General features: G+C 34.4%; 5 protein-coding genes across 7 annotated transcripts; 4 read left to right on the plus strand and 1 right to left on the minus strand.

Annotated features, from left to right (window-relative positions):
* Positions 1 to 660: 660 nt before the first annotated feature.
* LOC123322151 (dual oxidase 1-like) lies at positions 661 to 7,968 on the plus strand. The gene is made up of 24 exons (XM_044910006.1): positions 661 to 808; positions 1,004 to 1,216; positions 1,329 to 1,490; positions 1,551 to 1,732; positions 1,806 to 2,049; positions 2,216 to 2,695; positions 2,802 to 3,016; positions 3,132 to 3,304; positions 3,358 to 3,500; positions 3,687 to 3,887; positions 4,039 to 4,173; positions 4,256 to 4,455; positions 4,537 to 4,725; positions 4,780 to 5,093; positions 5,163 to 5,399; positions 5,454 to 5,698; positions 5,766 to 5,996; positions 6,085 to 6,178; positions 6,234 to 6,444; positions 6,505 to 6,625; positions 6,689 to 6,924; positions 7,000 to 7,149; positions 7,205 to 7,489; positions 7,570 to 7,968. Exons 1-24 carry the CDS (start codon positions 706 to 708, stop codon positions 7,690 to 7,692), a joined length of 4,887 nt encoding a protein of 1,628 aa, XP_044765941.1. The 5' UTR covers positions 661 to 705; the 3' UTR covers positions 7,693 to 7,968.
* LOC123322153 (neprilysin-4) lies at positions 7,762 to 12,065 on the minus strand. Of its 2 annotated transcripts, XM_044910007.1 has the most exons (17): positions 11,932 to 12,065; positions 11,727 to 11,850; positions 11,522 to 11,661; positions 11,356 to 11,462; positions 11,252 to 11,305; positions 10,688 to 10,835; positions 10,383 to 10,573; positions 9,803 to 10,327; positions 9,533 to 9,744; positions 9,395 to 9,478; positions 9,197 to 9,335; positions 8,783 to 9,122; positions 8,517 to 8,726; positions 8,309 to 8,415; positions 8,139 to 8,237; positions 8,008 to 8,084; positions 7,762 to 7,933 (listed from the first exon to the last, which is right to left on the minus strand). In XM_044910007.1, exons 2-17 carry the CDS (start codon positions 11,789 to 11,791, stop codon positions 7,834 to 7,836), a joined length of 2,598 nt encoding a protein of 865 aa, XP_044765942.1. In that variant the 5' UTR covers positions 11,792 to 11,850; positions 11,932 to 12,065; the 3' UTR covers positions 7,762 to 7,833. The 2 variants fall into 2 exon arrangements, with proteins under 2 accessions (XP_044765942.1, XP_044765943.1); XM_044910008.1 differs by lacking the exon at positions 11,932 to 12,065 and having other exon boundaries at positions 11,727 to 11,923.
* Positions 12,066 to 12,747: 682 nt separating this feature from the next.
* Positions 12,748 to 15,656, plus strand: LOC123321897 (ralA-binding protein 1-like). The gene is made up of 7 exons (XM_044909683.1): positions 12,748 to 12,982; positions 13,044 to 13,173; positions 13,394 to 13,590; positions 13,718 to 13,979; positions 14,034 to 14,211; positions 14,269 to 14,580; positions 14,680 to 15,656. The coding sequence occupies exons 1-7, from the start codon at positions 12,895 to 12,897 to the stop codon at positions 15,400 to 15,402; spliced, it is 1,890 nt and encodes a 629-aa protein (XP_044765618.1). The 5' UTR covers positions 12,748 to 12,894; the 3' UTR covers positions 15,403 to 15,656.
* A 275-nt stretch (positions 15,657 to 15,931) lies between these two features.
* On the plus strand, positions 15,932 to 18,221 carry LOC123321284 (protein mono-ADP-ribosyltransferase PARP16-like). Of its 2 annotated transcripts, none has more exons than XM_044908747.1 (6): positions 15,932 to 16,027; positions 16,123 to 16,369; positions 16,425 to 16,559; positions 16,610 to 16,813; positions 16,864 to 17,026; positions 17,084 to 18,221. In XM_044908747.1, the coding sequence occupies exons 2-6, from the start codon at positions 16,136 to 16,138 to the stop codon at positions 17,347 to 17,349; spliced, it is 1,002 nt and encodes a 333-aa protein (XP_044764682.1). In that variant the 5' UTR covers positions 15,932 to 16,027; positions 16,123 to 16,135; the 3' UTR covers positions 17,350 to 18,221. The 2 variants fall into 2 exon arrangements, with proteins under 2 accessions (XP_044764682.1, XP_044764681.1); XM_044908746.1 differs by having other exon boundaries at positions 15,964 to 16,063.
* Positions 18,222 to 18,355: 134 nt separating this feature from the next.
* On the plus strand, positions 18,356 to 20,704 carry LOC123321281. Its single transcript, XM_044908743.1, has 3 exons — positions 18,356 to 18,760; positions 19,030 to 19,239; positions 19,484 to 20,704. Exons 1-3 carry the CDS (start codon positions 18,430 to 18,432, stop codon positions 20,470 to 20,472), a joined length of 1,530 nt encoding a protein of 509 aa, XP_044764678.1. The 5' UTR covers positions 18,356 to 18,429; the 3' UTR covers positions 20,473 to 20,704.
* Positions 20,705 to 20,771: the final 67 nt, after the last annotated feature.

Raw genomic sequence — 20,771 nt, forward strand, 5'->3', positions numbered from 1 at the left:
ACAACACTGTCCTAGTGGCTTTCATTGTGCTCTTTGAAATTTTTTTCAAATTTATTTTACCTACCTTTTGAATGTTTCATGTCGTGCATGCTTTGGCGGGTCGAATACTAAGGTGAAATGGTGCTGGAAACTAGCACACAAGAAAAAAGTCATTAATTTTTTTGCTTAACAATATCGATTTTTACACGTATTTGAGTGCCATTAAAAAAATTTTGAAAAACTCCCTTGGTGAGTTTTATTAGCTTTCAGAGGGTATGTTAAAAGTTGAGTACTTGAGTTCTTCCTGTACTTAAACGGAGTGGTGGTTGAGGTTGGTATGAACCATTCAAAATATTCGTACTACATTATCTCCCTTACAGCTCAAAAAACTGCAGTAACATAATGGAATTTTTGATAAAATATATGTTATTTTATCGCCAAATATTGCCGGTATTCACAGTGGACACCTTTATGTTACATTCAATATCAATATAGATGCGGGCGTGTAAGAATTCACTTATCAGTTGAGATGATAACATTTCAGATTTTCACAAGAGTAAAACCCCGAAAAACTAAGAATAAAACTGTAGTTATCATCGTTCAGTTAGTGTGAATTCCGATGATTGCATCATTTGACCATCCCAATTTCAATGATAAGCTATCTTGTGGTTTCCTCTTCAGGGTTTTATTGTGTTTTAACAACTACAGTTGAGCTAGTCTGCAAATATGTGGCCGCTAAGTGTTTTTTTACTCTTTTATATAAGCTCTACTTATTGTCAACTTCCGAATTCGAATGTTAGTACTAGCAGAATTTTACCGAAACCAACAGGTGAGAACTTTAAAAAATAATAATAATTTCTTTTTCAATAAAATAAAACCTTGGATTCCCAAGGGTGTTAATTTAATTTTTATTCCTTTACGTGGAAACTTAGAATGAGGAATCGCTAAAATTATTATCTGTATTATTTCACCCCATATCATGATGATACATTCAATACTGATACAATTAAAACAATTATTATAGAGCCCACCATTGTTGACTACCGAAAGAAACCTCCTAGAAATGAGTGGCCTGTAACTTATGATAGGAGAAAGCAAAAGAAATATATTCTTGGAGAATGGTTGCTCACTGGATCTTGGGGAGATGTGAATAAAACGTTCACTCGAGGGCATTATGAATATGAGGGCTATGACGGATTTTATAATAATCTTGCAAGGCCAGATTCTGGAGCAATTGGTATGGTAATAGACTACTTATAAGAGAGCGTTCACTATTGTGGCTATAATCATGAATCTTCTTGTATTACCTTGTATGTTTGATGTTTAAAATAAATATAATTCTGGTATAGATAAACCACTTTTGCGTCGCTGGCCAGCAGACTATGAAGATGGTACTTACCTACCTTCAGGAAGAAACCGTCCAAATCCATTGGAACTTAGTGAAAAACTTCTGAAGGGAGACATTGGAACCCACTCAAGGACTGGCAAGAATGCTCTTCTCGTTTTCTTCGGTAAAATACCCCCTAAAGTTTTTTATGTAAAAAATCCTAAAAATATTTGTCTAATGGTAGGTCAGCAAGTGGTTGAAGAAATCCTTGATGCCCAGAGGCCAGCATGTCCACCCGAGTACTTCAATATAAATATTCCAAAATGGCATAGTTACACCAAAGTTCCTGGACATACCGAATTACCTCTTTTAAGAACCCGTTATGATCAAAGGACAGGACTAAATCCCAATAACCCAAGACAGCAGGTGAGGATATATTTCTATTCTAATGTTATATCATAAAAACTGAGAAAAAAATATTTATTCAAAACTTTTTCAGCTGAATGAAATTACACCTTACATAGATGGTGGTCTATTTTATGGTATAACAAAACAGTGGTCAGATTCGCTGAGAATGGATGAGAACGGAAATATTCATCCCAATGGAAGCTTAGCCTCTTCCCACGATGGTCTTTTTCCCGCCTACAATACACAAAGATTACCCATGGCCAATCCTCCTCCACCATTTCATCATAAGTTGTTCATTACCCAACATGAAACTGCAGAAGTTTCTCGATTCTTCAGTAAGACAAATTATTCACTTGTAGCTTTAGTATAGAACTATAAAAAGATTATACCTAGAAAGAGCCCACCTTTAGTTTCAAGTAGACACCTTTCCTCTGTATACTGAGGATATCACATTAGAAGTATTCAGCTAATTATGCTTCAATTTTCATTTGAAATTTTCAGAGCTTGGAAATCCGAGAGGAAACGAAAACGCATTCTTGCTCACCTTTGGCATTATGTGGTTCCGTTGGCATAACTACATTGCGGAGACTATAAAAAAACTGCAACCTGACTGGTCTAGCGAAGAAATCTTCAACGAAGCCAGGAAGTGGGTCATTGCTACACAGCAACACATAATCGTTGATGAGTGGTTGCCAGCACTTCTGAATAAAAAATTGCCCCGTTATAAGGAATATGATCCAAGTATCAACCCGCAGATAGACCAGTTCTTTCAGGCTGCAGCATTCAGATTTGGACACACTCTTGTTACGCCTGGTGTTTATCTGAGAGATTATATTAGGAAGGGATGTAAACACAGATTTAATACGTGGAAGAATGCGGCAGTTAGGACTTGTAATATTTTTTGGAGGCCACAGGACCCCATTTTGACCCCTGAAGCTGAGAATTCAAAAGATTTCGTAGATATTGATAGGCTACTCATGGGTACGTCATTAAATTTAAATACAATATTGCTTGTGAAATGGTGAAATAAAATATTTATTTATATTTTATCAATAATCATTTAGCATCATCAAGCATTTGCTTCTAGGTATGTCTGTTCAGCTTTGTGAAGAAGAGGATCATAAAATAATTGAGGACCTTCGTGGTAATGTTTTTGGCCCTCTTGAATTCCCAAGACGAGATCTTATGGCTATCAATATTCAGCGAGGCAGAGATCATGGCTTACCAGGATTTAATGCAGCTAGAAAAGCTTTTGGACTAGCACCAGTTAATTTTAGCCATTTTCAACATTTACCGAGTACTGTAAGTCATCTAGAAAACAGAAAAAACATCAGCAACTCATAGTTGGTGTTACTTCATCACTAAAAGTGAAATATTACCCAGAATTAGTTGTAATAAGTATTATGCAATATTTCAGATCCAAAAGGAATTAACTACCTTGTACAACAGCCCTGATGATGTTGATGTATGGGTTGGGGGGATTTTGGAAACTAGAGATGGACCAGGTGAATTGTTTGAAACAATAATTTTGGATCAATTCAGGAGAATAAGAGATGGGGATCGATTCTGGTTTGAGAATAAGGAAAATGGGTAAATATTACTTGTTTTCTTCCTTATTCGTTATGATCAAATGTTATTTTCAGAATGTTTTCTCAAGAAGACATTGCTCGTATAAGAGAGTTAAAGGTTTATGACATCATTATGGCAGTCACTAAGATGGATGCAGAAGATGTACCAGAGTTTCCTTTCAATGTACCACACAGAAATATGAACATGGACGAAAATTGTATGTTTTTTGCATAAATTCTGTTTATTTCTCAAGTATGAATAGTTCTGTTTGGTTTCGTTTCATTTTGATGTCTCATATACCTTTTTTGCTTCATTACACATAACTCATCAAATCTTGGTTCTAAAAAAATTCACTATTACATAGAAAAGGTAATTATGGGACTGATTCTCATATTTTCTTCAGCACCCCTCGTTAAGAACTGCTCACTGGAATGGAAACCTTGCCGATTACAAAATCAAACACCGTTTGATTGCTGGCATTTGCCTTTCTTAAATCAAACATCTTTAGGGGAGACATGTAAACAAGGATATTCATATGACTATTTCTGGAAGAGTGAGGCACCTTATATTGGCACGTTTACTGCCTTAGGAGTTTTTGTAATAGGTAAATTTATTGAAAATACTTAGAGAATGTTTTCATGTTGAGTTGAGTCATGGATGATTTCAGTTAAAATTATGTAATTCTCTTATTTATTATATGAATGATACTCATTGACTCACCATTGAAATCATCATAATTTTTCATTTAATTTCAGGCTGTTTTTCATTCATATTCTTTCTTGTGCAACAAAAAAATCGAATGATGATTCGCAATGCTCAGATGCGTACAAACGCCACAATGAAATCTGTACATCGAAGTACTGGAGACATGAATTCAATGATTTTTGGAGGTAATCTTATGTTCTTAAACCATTGCAATACTATTTATGAAAGTGAGGATTCACATCTAAATGTTTCCAATTATATTTTCAGCACAAGAATGGATCAGCAAAAAACAACCAGTCAAGAATATTGCTGTTGTCTTTGATACAGTTAATAAACAGATTAAAATCACTTGCCAGCAAGGAAATCTGATGAGAGCTATCGACTTAGGTTTTGCCAATGTCTTCAAGATTTATGTTGTTACTGATATGCCATATCTCGTCATCAATAGCCGTCATAGTTATGATTTGGTAAATAATAGAACATTCAGTATAATTGAAACATTTTCTTATATACTTTTGATCAATTCTAACAACTTTTTTATTTTATAGGTACTCCATTTTCCCACAGACAAAGAGAGGAATGAATTCAGACAAGCACTCAAGGAATTCATCGATACATTTCAACTAGAATATGAGGAGATATCAGTATTCAAATGGAAAGATGCATTGAACATAATTACTACGAAGAAAGATAGACAAAAAAAGTTGGAAATGTTTTATCGTGTCGTATTTGCTCAGGTGTGTTCAGTTCAATATTTTTGGTTCTTGTTTTATTTTAATATCATTTTCAAGGCTTTCAAAATCAATCATTCCAAAACAGAAATACTAGCTGTTAGCTCTAACGATAAGGACATCATTAACACGGAAATAACTGTGTTAGAATTCGCCGAATCTCTAAACATGAAGCCTGACAACGAGTTTGTTAAACGAATGTTCTACCTTGCTGATAAGGACAGGAACGGATTCATATCCTTCAGGGAATTTGTTGGTCTTTTGATCATTTTCGCAGAAGGGAACGAAGAACAGAAGGCTCAATTGTTATTCAAGATGTATGACATAGATGATACCGGTGTCTTGAAGGCTGAAGATTTTGAGAGTATGATCAGGTGAGAATGAACGAACTGGAACTAAATTTCTATCAAGGATGTGTTGTGGTAATTTTAATTGAATTTCAGATGTTTCTTAGAAACAGTTGGCGGAAATATTCCCGAGAACAAACTCAAACAGACCATACATGGAATGCTTTCCAGAGCACACTGTGAGAATAAGAGCGAATTGGAGTTTCAAGATTTCCTTAAAATTCTGGGTAGAGATATTGTAAATTTGAATAAGGCAAAATTGGGTTTTAAAGGTTTCGAAGATGATGGTTCTTACCTTACTACGGCTCGAAATACCATAGAAAACATATATGGGTAACTCAAAACTCGATAAATTTTTGGAAAGTTGTGTTTATTGTTGATTTCCAGAACTGTTGATATAAATTCAAGATTCAAAGGGGAAGCTAGTGAACAATCGGAAGATACTTACATGTCTAACATAATTGATCAAGAACAAAAGAAAATCCTGGACAATAAGGAGTACGCCAAAGACCAGACTGATAAAATGTTTTCAAGCAAGTTTCTGAAATACGTTGAGTTGAAATCAAAAGACATATTTTGGCTATCTCTCTATACCCTCATTTTATGGATTATCTTCCTAGAAAGAGCTTACTGTGAGTATTACAACATCAAATTAAATCGATCAGATTCAATATTTTTTACATTCGCTTCAATTTACAGATTATTCTTTTGAAAGAGAACATTCTGGACTGAGAAGAATAGCTGGATATGGAGTGACCATAACCAGAGGTGCAGCTTCAGCTCAGATGTTCACATATTCATCTCTCCTCGTCACCATGTGCAGAAATACAATAACGATACTGAGAGACACAGTGGCCAATAAATATTTTCCATTCGATGCAAGTGTTGAAATACATAAATACATCGCTTGGTGGGCATTTTTCTTTACAGGTAAGGGTTTATAAGGGTCTCCATTGTGTAATTCGTGGTGCACATAAAATATTTCAACTTGTAATGTTTAATTGTAATATTTTTTCAGTTTTGCATATTGTTGGTCATGCATTCAATTTCTACCATATATCGACTCAAACAGCTGATGATTTGACTTGTTTGTTCAGAAATTATTTCCATGCGTAGGTATTCCAATAAAAGGCAAAGTTATAATGAGTAAAATAACTCGTTTTGTAGCACTCATGAACTGCCGAAATTTCAATATTGGTGTTGGCAAACAATAACTGGTTTCACTGGAATAATGTTGACCTTAATCTGGATGATGATGTTCATTTTTGCCTTATCTTATGTAAGATCCAAGATTTATAATTGGTTTTGGTATACACATAGTCTTTATCCACTTTTTTATATATTTATGATACTTCATGGCATGGGACGGCTTATACAGGTATTAAAACCTAGTGGATCAAGCCAATAAGATATGATTAGCTATTAATTATTGTTTCAGGAACCATTCTTTTATTACTTTTTCCTGGGACCAGTTATTCTATTTACCATTGATTCCCTGATTAGCATAAGTCGTAAAAAAATCGAAATTCCAGTGGTGAAAGCTGATGTCTTGCCCTCAAGTAAGTGAAAACTGGAATATATCAGTGACAGAAAGCTACATTATCCATATTTTATTTTTTTAGGCGTGACTATGTTGGAATTTCAGAAACCCGATAATTTTCAATACAAGTCGGGCCAATGGGTGAGAATAGCATGTATGGCCTTGAATAAACACGAGTACCATCCTTTCACCTTAACATCTAGTCCAAATGAAGACACACTTAAATTACATATTCGATCTGTTGGACCGTGGACAACACACATCAGAACTATATATGAAGAAGCGAATACATTAGGAAATTCAAAGAAATTACCAAAGGTGAGAATCAATTGCTCATTGCATAAACATGATTTTTTTCTCAGTCTACTTGTTTAATATTGAAATACTTTTCAGATTTACTTAGACGGTCCATATGGAGAAGGCCATCAGGATTGGAATAACTACGATGTTTCCATATTGATAGGAGGAGGTATAGGAGTAACTCCTTTTGCAAGTATTCTAAAAGATATAGCCTACAGATCTGGACAAACCAGATGTAAAAAGGTGAGAACATATTTAGATCAAAACGCAGACAAACAACACCCAAACTAAATTTCAGGTATACTTCATATGGGTTTCAAGAACACAAAAGCAGTTTGAATGGTTGATAGATATAATCAGGGAAGTCGAATACAAGGACGTTAAAAATGTGATCAGTTGCCACATATTCATCACCCAATTTTTCGAAAAGTTCGACCTGCGCATGATACTCCTTTATGTTATGGAAAGGCATTACCAAAGAGTAGCAAACAGATCTCTTTTCACGAATCTCAAGGCTGTAACGCACTTTGGACGGCCAAGTTTTGCGAAAATCTTCAAAACGGTCCAAACTCTTCATGAACATGTAAGGGTCTAAACGTTGTACTGAAATTGATCATTTGATTTTGTTCTATTCGGGATTTTTATGTATTTTTTTTTTTTCAGACACCTAGAATTGGCGTCTTCAGCTGTGGTCCTCCTTCCATGACTTCATCTGTGAATGCAGCTTGTTTTGCAGTAAATTTCGAGGGTTACCATAGATTTGAACATCATTACAAGAACTTCTGATTTAGTGTAGATAACGTATTGAGGTCGTACTATTATTTTATCTGCTATGAACAGATTTAAAGACACGAATAGTCAAAAATTCATTTATTTCAATATCGCTCAAAAAATACAAAATAGTCTATAACAATACAAGAGTGTATATCACCAGAGTACGCATTTGAATGAGGGGTTCATTGAACTATCAGGGGGGCATTTATACTCTCGGGCAAAATCTATGGAGTTGCTCAGTGTTCCTAGTACTCTGTAAAGCAGATACGCAATAAAATCTTTTATTTATTTGACCGTAATTGATTTTGGTAGCAGTTTTATGAATACCTGAATATCCCAGGTGAATGGACAGCGGTTTGCAGTCTCGTTTTGGCACTTTCTGGTCTTTGAATCCCACACCAAATCTGTAGTGAAGTCTTGTTAGCCTGATATTGAAAAGGAATACGTGGTCACTTTACCTGAGCAAAATTCAAGAAAAATAGTTGTTCCCCAGTGAGATTCAATCCAGGCAGGAATTCCTCAGCTTCGGGGTGCTTTTTACGCCATTTTTGATAAGCCTTGAGTGCAAAAATATTTGTTTCAATTAGTTATATTGATAAGTCCCTAATTCGTAGTATAGAATACTTACTCTGAAAGATTGTTTCAAACCACCGTTGTCAGCAATATTTTCCCCTTGTGTCAAGTATCCATTCACTCTAGCGTTAACTTCAGGCAGCATATAGGCCCCATACTGATCTATAACAAAAATTTAAATGGGTGGGTAGCAAGATTCAATTTTTCATCGTAGACAATCTGAATTGCAAATATTTAAAATTTTTTAACATGAAAAGTCGTGCCTATTATGCATTGTGCCCTGGTATGGAACTCCAGAACAGATGGCTCTTTCCACCAATAATCCAGATTTCCATGTTGATCGAACAATCTCCCTTTGTCATCAAATCCATGTGTAATCTCGTGTCCTATAACTACACCTATTCCGCCAAAGTTCAGAGCCTTCGGAAAGTGTTTATGATAAAACGGTGGTTGCAGAATTCCTGCAGGAAACACTGAAAAAGATTGAGAATCAAGATTCATAATCTCGAATTCTTCTTGATAAGCGTACTGATTTGGTTTTTGTTTCGGCTGTAGTAAGCATTAACGATAGCTGGTGATGTTCCCCACAGTGTTCGGTTAGCTTCTTTTCCAACCTTTCTCTGCTCGTAGCGAGTTAGATGTCTCAGGATGCTCAAGGTGTTTTCGAAAAAATAGTCTGGGTGTATTTCAACATCTATATATCTTCGATTCAATTCAGCCATGCTTGTGATGAAATCAGGATAACCAATTTTGAGATCAATGTTCTTCAACTTCATCAACGCATAGTCTTTGGTAGATGAATCAATCCATGTATTCTCACTCAAAATGTCTTGAAAAGCTTGTTGAAGTTGTATGGTCATTTCTAAGGTCTAAAGAGCGAATAGACAGTAAACAGCAGATAAAATTCAGAAATGCTCTATTTCTTCGTATTCCATCAACTTACATCTTTTCTGCTCTGTTCATCGAAATATTTTTCTACAAAGAGTTTTCCTAGTGCCATTCCCATGTTAGCATTTGTCTGTTGAATGCAGAATTGCCATCTGGTTGGAGGTTTCTCTTTTCCGAATAATATGTAGTAAAACCTAAAATGTTATCGATTGATTTAATCTTATTTCTTAATGAGAGTCTCGTGGAACATAACCTTTGCTTGGCTAATAGGAATCTTTCATCCAAGTTATTCGTTCTATGTCTTATAAATCTCCATAATAAGTAGTTAGCTACAACTCTGAAAAACCAACATCAGTCCAAACGTGGTAACAGCTCGGTGTAGTATATTTACCTAGAGTTTGTATTACTCAATAAATCCACCAGTCTATGCAAGTATGCTGTACAGAAACAGGCCACTGGATCATCAAGACTCATTACTTTTCCTAGTACCATACTGAAATATCGTATCCAATCGAGCTGAGGGAAAAAGTGAGCCAAGGCACCTATAGTTGTTCTCAAATAAATTCTTTCCAAATGCTTTCTGTCTTCATGGGAAGTCATAATCTTCAAAGATATCAAGCATAAAATCAAAGTAGAGATAGTTTAAAGTTTGTGCATGTACCTCTGCGATTTTCGTTTCAAATTTAATGATATCGTCTGTATCCTGATGTACTGTATCTTCGGGAGCTCCAAGTAGGAGAGCCACTGTGACAATAAATGTTCTGTATGCCTCAATGTACTTGTAATGTCGAGGATTGGTGAAATAGTCTCTTGATGGCAATCCAAGGGTGGTTTGGTCCAAGTGAATGATATACTCCTCTGAATTTTTCAAATCAGGCCCAACCCATTCGGATATTAGTATATCATTGTTGAATAATCTGAGTTGGGCCATAAGCCACACAATATCGAATTCAGACTCTTTCCACTCTTTTTTGAGAATAGGCCAATCACCAAGTTCTTCTAATAATTTAAGGAGAGGTGAGTTTCCTCGTTCCCTCACTTTGTTCTGATTCATGCATGAGTGGAAAAAATATTTAGCTTTTGTTGTAGCATCCATCGAACTGTTTTGATAGCTATCGATAGTATTATTGAGTAGGTACCCTTTCTCGAATGGTTGATGGTCATATACTTTCAACATTCCTGGTTCCTAAAACAACAATTAGTTTCAATTTGCGTTAAGATTATGTAAAAAATGTACTCACCCCTTTTGAATCATTTTCTAGCAATAATTCACCAAGAACATTATCCAGATTTTCCCTCAGGATTTCGAATGTATCATAAGAATTTCTTTCAGGGGGAATACTATAATAGTTTTTCCAATTTCCGCATGCATATTTATAAAAATCATCACAGGGATTTACCGACTTGTCCATGTAGCGCTTCATGATATTACCTATTAATAAAGATAATCATTTTTCTTATCATTCTCAAAAAATAATTTAATAGTGTATGAATAAAAAATTGAAAAATATGTAATTGGGAGTGATTCTCAAAAAGGCGCACTTACTTTGTAATTTTCTGATTTCTGCCTCATTCATTTCGTTTTTCCAAAAAACTTGACTTCTTTCTGTCGAATCACTGGATTTCTTAGTTCCTGCCGCATTTCTCAAAGATTCGAGAAGATTTTTATCCACATTTCTCTTTATTCTTCTATCCTACATATTCGAAAGATTTTTCATCATATAGCTTAATGGAGGATGAAAGAGAAATTTGGGGTACTAAACTAAATATAGTTTATTTTCCTAATTATTGTAAGAAAGGCGGAAATATATTTTTAATACACCTGATCTTTGGATTTATGTTAAAAACCTATCAAAATACCATAACTGGCTGATTTCGTATTTCCAGAAGAATTTTTGTTAAATAATTACTAATTTGATTTGAATTTTGACGAAAATCCATACTACACGTGTTTCGCTACTGATAACCTTCACACACCTGAAGATGCCATTGTAATAGCGAAACACGTGTCGTGGTTTAAGAGCTCATCCCAAAATAGCCAACAGATTTCAGTTAAAAAGAGGGAAATAGAAGGTTTGGCAAAGCAATTCCTTAAACAAGACGTACCTACCTTTATTGGAGCATTGAACCCTTTTCCAAATTTGTAATAATCGAGTCCGTATTCCTGAAAACAGATTTAGATTAATCGTGATACTTTGGAAGACCCCTACTCACCATCTCTCTCAAGAACTTCGTTTCAAGGGTGTCGTAAAGGTGGTCTTGGAGGTTCTCCTCGACGAGAAAAAGATCCACCTGCCCTTTGGGTGGATTAGATATTGGAGCTAGAAAGATAGGAAAAATCAAAGTCGAGGTATTTTGAAAAAATCAAACTCAGAAGGACCTTTTTCGGTTGAAAGATCTTCAGCATCTGCATATTTGGTGATGAAAATGATTACAATAACAAGGGGTAGTAGGATTGCTGGTAAAAAAACTAATCTTTTGAGTTTTTGTTGCCAATCTCCTTGCTGTCCCACGCACCATCTACAAAAGATAATTGTTATAGCTCATCTGTCAGTTATCAATCGATTCGTTCAATTAACACTTACTGGACTCTTCCCGATTCATGATGAACCGCTAGCCGACAAGAACAAAACTTTGGTTTTCTTTCCATTGAAACTTCGCTCAAACCTTATGCCGTGGAATTGACGGCAGTCCAATAATGAATTCGACCTTTATTCAATTTATGAGTGGGTCATTTTGATTTAAACAAGTATTCCTCATAATCTCCCACATAAAATTACTCAAACTCACCTCCAATCCACTCTTGCTTCTTCAAAATTGATATTTCAGCACAGTGACACTTATCCTAATTTTCACTCTGACAATTATTGTCAAAATGATATCGTCATGGATATTTTTGATATTTCCTAATTTTCAAAAAATTCTCAACTGTATGAAAGAAATAATTTTACACAAAATACTAAGGTCAAGGTGTTCATTTGATTCCACTTTCAGTACAACAGGAGGTTTCGAAAAAGCATTGAAAAGTTATTCTAAGTACCAGATATAATATACTTGAAACGCAGCATAGTTAATTGATCTGCAAATCTGTTATTTCCTCATTGCATGCTCAAAGGCTTCAGCTCATTGTGATTCTGGGGTTTTATTGTTGAAGCTATGTCGTATGAACATCATTTGAGCACTTAGAACAATCGGCAGAAAGCTCTTGGAACACACTAACAATAATAAGAAACGAGGGAGCAATAACTTAGCTGGATTTTTGAAGATAAAATCGAAATGGGAAATTAAATCAGCATTCGTCAAATTGAAGGTGTGAGTCTGCAAATTCAGAGACAACAGGTCTGATAAATACCCTTTGGATGTCCTCATTGTATGGCACAATATTGATCCAGACACGCACTTTCCTGAATAATTTTCTCTTTACCTGATCCGAATCAGGAAAAATCGTAGCTGAAGAAAGTATTTCATTTGGCGGAAGGAACCTTATGTTAAAATACATGTAGAAGTTAAAGACTCACCCTGTATACATCCTATTTAAATCAATTACCAAGCATGCGCAGAAATCTGACAATTTCTGTTTATTTTTTCTATGAATGAAGGAAATTTGCGACTCAATGAGCATGCGTATGTGTGGAAATTAAAGAAATGAATGAAATGATCTGTTAAATATATTCGAGTAAATAAAAGGAAACAGTAGTTATTTGCAATTACTTTTATATTTATTTTAATATGGAAGCAGAATAGTAGCCAACAATGGATTTTGATAGCCCTGATGTAATGAAAGAATTTCCTGGATTGTACGGAACAGAATCCAGTAAGAAATGTAAAGATGATAGTGACTGTAAGTTCGAATACTATATGTTATACAACGTCTATAAAAAATTGTTTTTATGACCTAACAGTTAGTGATGAAGCCGCGAAGAATGACTCATTAATTGGCAAGAAAAAGGATAAAAAAGATAAGAAGGATAAGGAAAAAGGATATGCAGCCCTAGAAGGGGAGAGCTCTGGTGATGACAACTCAAAATCTAGGCAAGTTTCGTTCGATAATTGGTGAATTTCGAATATAATCAATTCAGGTGCCAAATATCCTTGTCTCAGAACTTTCCTATAATGGGTTTTTGATACGTTTGTTTTCACTTCGGAGTAAGGTGCTCAAATGCATTTAACGAGTACATAATGGAACCTTTACTCAAATTACAATAGAGAATTGATGACTCGAGTGTAGTTTTTGAAATGACAGTTTTTCTAGGAGTCCTTCTAAATATAAAAAAGCAAAGTCTTTCAAGTTCAGTTCGAAATCCAAAGAAAGGAGGGACAAATCTAAGGAAAAAGATGTTATAGATAAGAAGAAAGAAAAAGACAAGAAGCTTGAAAAAAAAGTAGAGAAAGGAAAATTAGATAAACATAAAAAAGTCAAGAGTGGCGAGGAGTATTGCAGCCTTGCAGGTATCTTGTGACCTCAGACACTATTTATACATGTTAAATTATCACTCTGAAAGCTGTCCAGCCAATATTAAATCTGTGATTTCGATTTTGAATACATGTTTCCTAACATTTACATCTTATGTTTTAGATGCGTTGCCAATATTTGGAGTTAGTTTAGAATTATCTGTAGAAAGGAGCAAATGCCATGATGGTCTAGATATTCCATTGCCTGTGCGGCAGTGTATAGATTATTTGGAAGTAGCAGGAATGTCTTTTGAGGGAATATATAAAGTCAGTGGAACAAAGTCTAAAGTTGTTCAAATCAGAAAAATGTTCAACAATAGGGAAAATGTCAATTTATTCGATTATGATGTACCAACAACTACCAGTCTACTGAAAATGTTTCTGAGGTTATAAATTTATGTTATTATTGTATCAATTCCAATAACAAATTCTGATTGTAGGGATTTACCAGATCCACTTTTCACCAACGATTTGTTGATAAGATTTGAAGAGGCAGGTGCTATTCTGAGTTCTGCAACAAGAGAAAAGCACCTTAGAATTCTTATAGACAATTTACCCCCTTTGAATAAATTATTATTATCCTGGCTACTCATTCATTTGGATAATATCAGTTTGAATGTAAGTGTAACATATATTTTAGGGGTTGAAAGTCGTTCATTGGTGTTTAATTTGTAGGAACGAATCAATAAGATGAGTCGGACTAATCTAGGAGCTTCACTCAATCACACTTTTCATGTATCATCAAGACTCCTGACGGCTCTTATTCAGCACAGTAGAGCTTTATTTCCCGAATTAATTCTAACCCGTTATGTACCACCACTAAGTGCTGGATCCCCCCTTCCTTCTACTGCAGAAGATATTCAGAAAGAACTAGAGAAGCAAGAATCCTTATTGAACCAGATTCATATGGAAATGAATTGTGGATGTATAATTAAGCAGAGGGAAGAACTCCTTTGGGAAGTCCAAAGGATTATTACTCAACTGAAGGTATCTTTTGGAATCTATCTTACTTTCTTGCATGATATTTTGGTGAATTAATTGGAGAAATAAAATATAAATGAATTGTATACTAATATAATTTTCCAGAGGAAAATGAAGAGCTTTCAAAAGGACAAAGATGTATCACATCATGAGACGATTGAGAAGAACCCTTCCATCGCAACAAAGGAGGAACATCTGAAAGAAAAAATTGCAAACGAAATATCTTTTCCCTCTGAGTTTGAAATGCCTGATGATTGGAAACCACCTGCAACCCAAACTGAGAATGTTGATTCAGCAGTTTTAGCTCAAAACTTGTTTTCTCTCAAAACTGAACAATTGGTCCAAACTACACCCAAGGTTGAATCGATCTTTGAAACTGATTCTGATGATCGTCACTTTGACAGAGAACAATCACCAGAGTTGAAATTTCCTCATAAAATTACCGATTTCGAAAATTTCGAGGATGTCGAGCCTGATGAGTTTTTCAAAGTGCAAGATAGTGGGAATCTTATGAATATAGACAAGGCTATCTCTCTCATGAGAATAAAGAATAATTATTTATTGCAGCTTCGTGCAAATCTTATTAAAGCCATACAGATTGAACACAAAGAAATTGATAATCTCCTAGCCCAGTTGAAAAATAAAAAAATTATTCCATCTCTTGTGCAACACAGTGAGAATTTGGATAAAGTAATGGAACTTCTTCACAAAGAAAATCAGATTTTGCAAATTAAAAAAATCAATCTCGTGAGACAGATCATCGAACAACAAGAAATATGTATAGACTACAAAGCAAAAATTGAGCTTCATAGCAGCTTACAAAAATAGTTGGACTGAATAACTAAACTACACCATGACATTGAATTATTTGTTCAAGGTTTCTGTCCAACCCTTACTGACATTGAGGGAAAGATTATTTTTTTATAGCCTTTATTTATATGAATAATTGTGATTTGAGATTGTTGAACTATGCAAAATATTGTATGTATGAATATGAGAAAAAACGTAGAACAACTGGCCCCCTTAAGTTTTTTATTGACGCTGTTAACAATACAAATAAATTATTATTATATCTCAGGATAGTTGGGACGCTTATTTACTTCACGAGTCTAATATAATCCACAAGTGAAGACTTGAAACGATCCTCAGATTATATTTTTGAGTTTCAATTAAATATATATTTATTATGGTCCACACTGTATATACAAGACCACGGAACACTATCATGGAAAACTATGACATAACCACAGAACATCAAAAGTATTGGTTGTCTATGGTGTATTTTGTGCTCTATGAATATAGAATTCTTCATTCTATGACGTAGGTGCATAGAAAACTTTTACTATCAATGTGTAGATGGCGCTATCTAGAGACAGATCAAAAAATAGAAGAACTCTGTTTTATATGTGATGAACACCTAACCTAAAAAATGAAGTTTTATTATTGTTTTTAGGTTTGTGTTTTTATTGTATTCAAAAATTTCACATAAGTAATATCTCCACTTCAGATATCCATACAGTGGCGTAATATCTTTGATTGTATTTTTAGATTTGTTTTCAAGATGGGAATTGAGGGTTGTATCAAAGATATAACCTTCTTACAAACAAAAGGAAATTGTGTCGAGAATCGCCAGATTTTAAATGTTCTAGTTCGTATAATGGAAACGAATAACAATGGCTGTGAAATGATCCTTTCTCTGTTTATTGCTGCTTTGAATTCGTATAAGTCTGGCAAATGTTTGAAACCATTTCCACCAAGTTTTGTTGAGAATGGCATAGAGGATGTAACCGCTCTTGTAAGACGAATTATAAACAAAATTGGCTGTAATCATTTGATTTAATGAATTTCAGAGGGAACTGTGTGATACCATCCCATCCTTAGAAGAGTTTAAGAGCTGCCCTGAAAGTTATTCGAATAAGATAACCGATTTATTTTCTTGGTTGTTTATCGAAAAAGCCTTTCCTTTACTTGAAGAAGTTCCATTTGTATGTATATAAACTAAAAGATAATATTTTTTCTATGTGTTATTTTGCAGGAAAGTATTGTCCTAAATGAGAATATAGCTAAAAATTTTCAACCTGACTATGTATTCAAAATACATCACTGTGTCAAGAATGATTCATTATTCAGGAGAAGAATAGGTGAAAAAGGAATCATTTCAGGCTTTCATGGGAGTCGAGTGGAGAATTTCTATTCTATATTGAATTTTGGTTTACAGCAACATTTTAGTTCAGAAAAAGTATGTATTGAAAGTGTTGTTTAGAAAAAAAATTAATGGATTTTTTCAAGGAAACTATTTTTGGGAAAGGAATTTATTTTTCGAGTGAACTTTCAATTAGTGCCCATTTTTCACCATATGGTCAAACATGGAAAAGAAGCAGTTTAGGGAATAGTCACAGCATTATTGCTGTTTGTGATATAATAAATGACATAGACAAAGTTAAATGTAGAGGTAATGTAGAAATAAATTCAAGAAAAAGTAACGTCCATGATGAACTTTTTTTTGCAGATTCCATCCATAAGAGGCGTTCAATTAATGCAAATAGTATAGGAGAGATACCAGAGAAGTATATTGTAGTGACTGATAATGAAATGGTTCAGCTGAAATACTTGATGGTCTACAAGAAAAAACTAATAGTTAAATCTTTTTTGAATAAGAATATTTATTGGATGTCCCTTGTATTATACTTTTTGATGTTGATATTTATAGGATCTAAAGGGAATTTTTGGAGGAAAATGATGAATTTTATATTCTGCGACTTGATTACCTTATGATATATTTTTATCGTCAGAAAGGGTTTATAATAAATTGAAAAAAAAACTTTCTCTACAAATTTAAGATGAATGAAAACAATTGAGTGGTAGATTAGTCACATTAAGCAGAGTCTGTTCTGGAACATACTTTTTAGAATGAGTTATTACAATTTCCATTATTTATCAAACGGTTCAGTGTATGTTGAAGGTAGTTTATTTATCTATAGTAGCAATTTTTAACTGAATTAGTAACAGAAATTGGTCATCAAGTTTAATTCTTCCAAATTCGAGAGGTAGAGTAAATTTTTTGGAATATTATACCTTCTAAGTAGCATTTATGAATACATCTCTGCATAATCACATACTGGATTCGTTATCACTGCATTATGTGGCTGATACTTGATGAAAATCCATAATTAAACTATCACAATAGCATTTTCAGGTTTACCTTCACACAAATGAGGAATTATCGAGTTAAGTATAGATACATACCTTTCATTATATTTATCTACGATAAAACTCTTATTTTTATACCTATTCAGTGCTCTCGCCCTGTGTGAGACAATCGATAAAGAATCAATACTATGAAGGTCTTTCAGCCAGGAAAACATCACCAAAGGAACCCTCAACAGCTTTTTCAGGCAGTCACTAATCCAAACCAAGTGCAGCCAAGGTCTCCGGAAGATCTTGAAGGTGATTAAAATTCATTATATTAAGTGCATTTTGTTCGTTCTATCGTTCGTTCGTTTTTCGAAAGAGATAAAATTTATACATACAACAGCATTAGGTGTTCTGTTTAATCTCCTATACTTTACAAAAGTTCTCGCGGCATCGCACGTTTAAATTTGCGTTTAGCCGCGACGTCTGAAACATGTTTTCTGTAGACAAATTGTATAAATAAATAACATTGTCAGAAGGGTTTCATAAAAATCATTCAATATGTACTAAAGTACATAGGAATACATTCGATGTTGTACATGTGTTTAGATTGGGAACACATTTGCTTATTATCCCTACCATAAAAATTCGAAAACACGTTTCTATTTCGAGATAATTTTAGTCGAATTATGTTGCACGAATCGTAACTTGAAAGCAATAAAAATGGCAGAAGAAATTTCCCCAAAACAACAGCAACCCCTCGATAATTTAATCGAAGAACAACTCGAGAACGAAGTGACGAGCGACGAAGAAACCGAAGAAAATGATTCCGGACAGCTTCTTAGCATGGATAAAAATTCGAATTTACATTTTTCAGCTGCTTTCGGTATGATAGACACCATGAAGCAAGACCTAGAGTCCTCTGATCAGAAAATTGACGCTGAAAACTTCATGGGATGGACACCCTTAATGATGGCCATTAGAAATGGTCATATTGAAGCCGTGAAATTATTATTAGAAAAGGGGGCCGACATTACGAGAAAAAACAAACTAGGTGAGTTAAGGAACTTCTTTTCAATCAAGTAGATCCATTTTTGAATGTTGATCTACCTCATATACTTCGTTGCGTCCCACAAGCTTCTTATGACAATCAACACTCTGATATTGTGAAATTTTGAATTTAAAACTTCCTAAGGACTAAAATTTTTATGAAAAGGTGGTAGAGGGCATTTTTCAAAAATCGGGAAAATTCTACATTCTCTGTTTTCCTTCTTTCCTGAAATTTGTTTCCCTAATAAGTATTGATAAGACAATTTTTTTCAGGGGTGAATTGCTTCAACTTGAGTATAGCGAATGGTAATCATGAATTGGTTGATACAGTTCTTTGTCATATGCTGAAAGGTGGCATTTCAAGGAATCGGATTCAAGAAAATCTATCACCGATATCTTTAGCTATTGTTTTCAAGAAGACGCACTTGCTGCGAATTTTAATTTCACAAGGATTCGATCTGAACGCAATTACTTGGAAAACTGGTAACTACCCTTTTCAATGACCCCGAAAATATTCTATTCTAAATTCATTTTGTCCTCAAAACTTTTATATATTGAAGTTAGTCTCATTTGTTCCTGAGCCAATATTGTTGCCAAGAAAATTCTTCACTTCGCTTGAACTCTTGCCTGCAGAAATAAATAGACTCTTTCATGGAATTTGCTGAATTAATATTGTATACAAAAAGAGTGATTTTTAATTTTTCAAAATAATTTATTTCGATTCTAGGTTTAACACCTCTCATGTTTGCCGCAGCAGTATCTGCAGATAAGATAATTTCGGTATTAGAATTAAAAGGCGCTAATGCAAAAGCAAGAAACTATATGGGAGTAAACTACCAAGATATACTCCAATGGCGGCGTCATGGATTGGAAAATATGAGAAGAAATTGCAATGTTAGCAAACCTAAACTTAGCCTGCCTCCCATTGACATCAGGAATAAACCAACTGCGTCAACAAAGGTGAGTCCAGAAGAACAAATAGTCGACGCAGTTATAACAAAACCAATGATTGAGAAAATGGCTAGTCCAATTCCATCTGGAAACAGTCAATTGACAAATGAAAATAAGGAGTGTACAATGGAAGTATGTGGTGTAACACCTAGTATTCTCGTAACTCAAGAAGTTTGTGCGGCAACTGAGTCTAGTAATTTCAACGTGGATGAAAATATAGCAAATGATGAAAATGATCAAAACCAAATTAATCGAGTGGAAGGACATATCCCGCCTATAAATGTCATTAAACCTCATCACGTTGCACCTACCAGATCAACAAAGGATAAAAAATTTGTACAACCCCTAGCAGTAAGGAATGACAGTCCAACTATTCATCATTCTTATCAGTACCAATCGCCATACAACGGTCTGCCTTGTCCCTTATATATTCCTGTCATGAATTCGCCTTACGTGTCTAGTCCAGTTACACCAATTATGATACCTTCCCCGTACCCAAATTTTATGACTTCCGTTGGTGACTTGCCCCAAAATTCCCCAATGAACGTAATGCCCCCACCTCAGAATCAATACCAATGCGGTCCTCCTGGTCCATCAATATTTTTCCCAAGTCCTATGACAAGACCCGATCCAAATTTTGCATACGATACTAATGCTGTCAACCCTAACCCAAATTCATTTAACGGTAGTCCAATGTTCTACGCTGTTTATCCCAACATTCCTAATATGCAAAACGTTTATTCTATACCTGGACCAAAGCCATAAGCTTTATTTTATTTTAAACAGACTGTATGTTTTATACTTAATTTTTATTCTTTTTATTTGTATATGTGTTGAACTTTAAATGCTGTTATTTAAGCAGTAAATATTTTCTTCATGAATCCATACTTGGAAATATCTACTTTCTACAAGACTTGAAACATTTTTTCACTCGTACTAAATACACCTTTGTAGAAACTGAATATATCGGATTATTGAAAATAATGGTTGTGTTATCTCATTGACTTTTTCTGCGGGAAACCTTTCCTTTGAAGCTAGTACTCATTCTAATGAGAAATCATGTA

This window comes from Coccinella septempunctata, chromosome X (genome assembly GCF_907165205.1).
Source record: "Coccinella septempunctata chromosome X, icCocSept1.1, whole genome shotgun sequence".
NCBI classification, from domain to species: Eukaryota; Metazoa; Arthropoda; class Insecta; order Coleoptera; family Coccinellidae; genus Coccinella; species Coccinella septempunctata.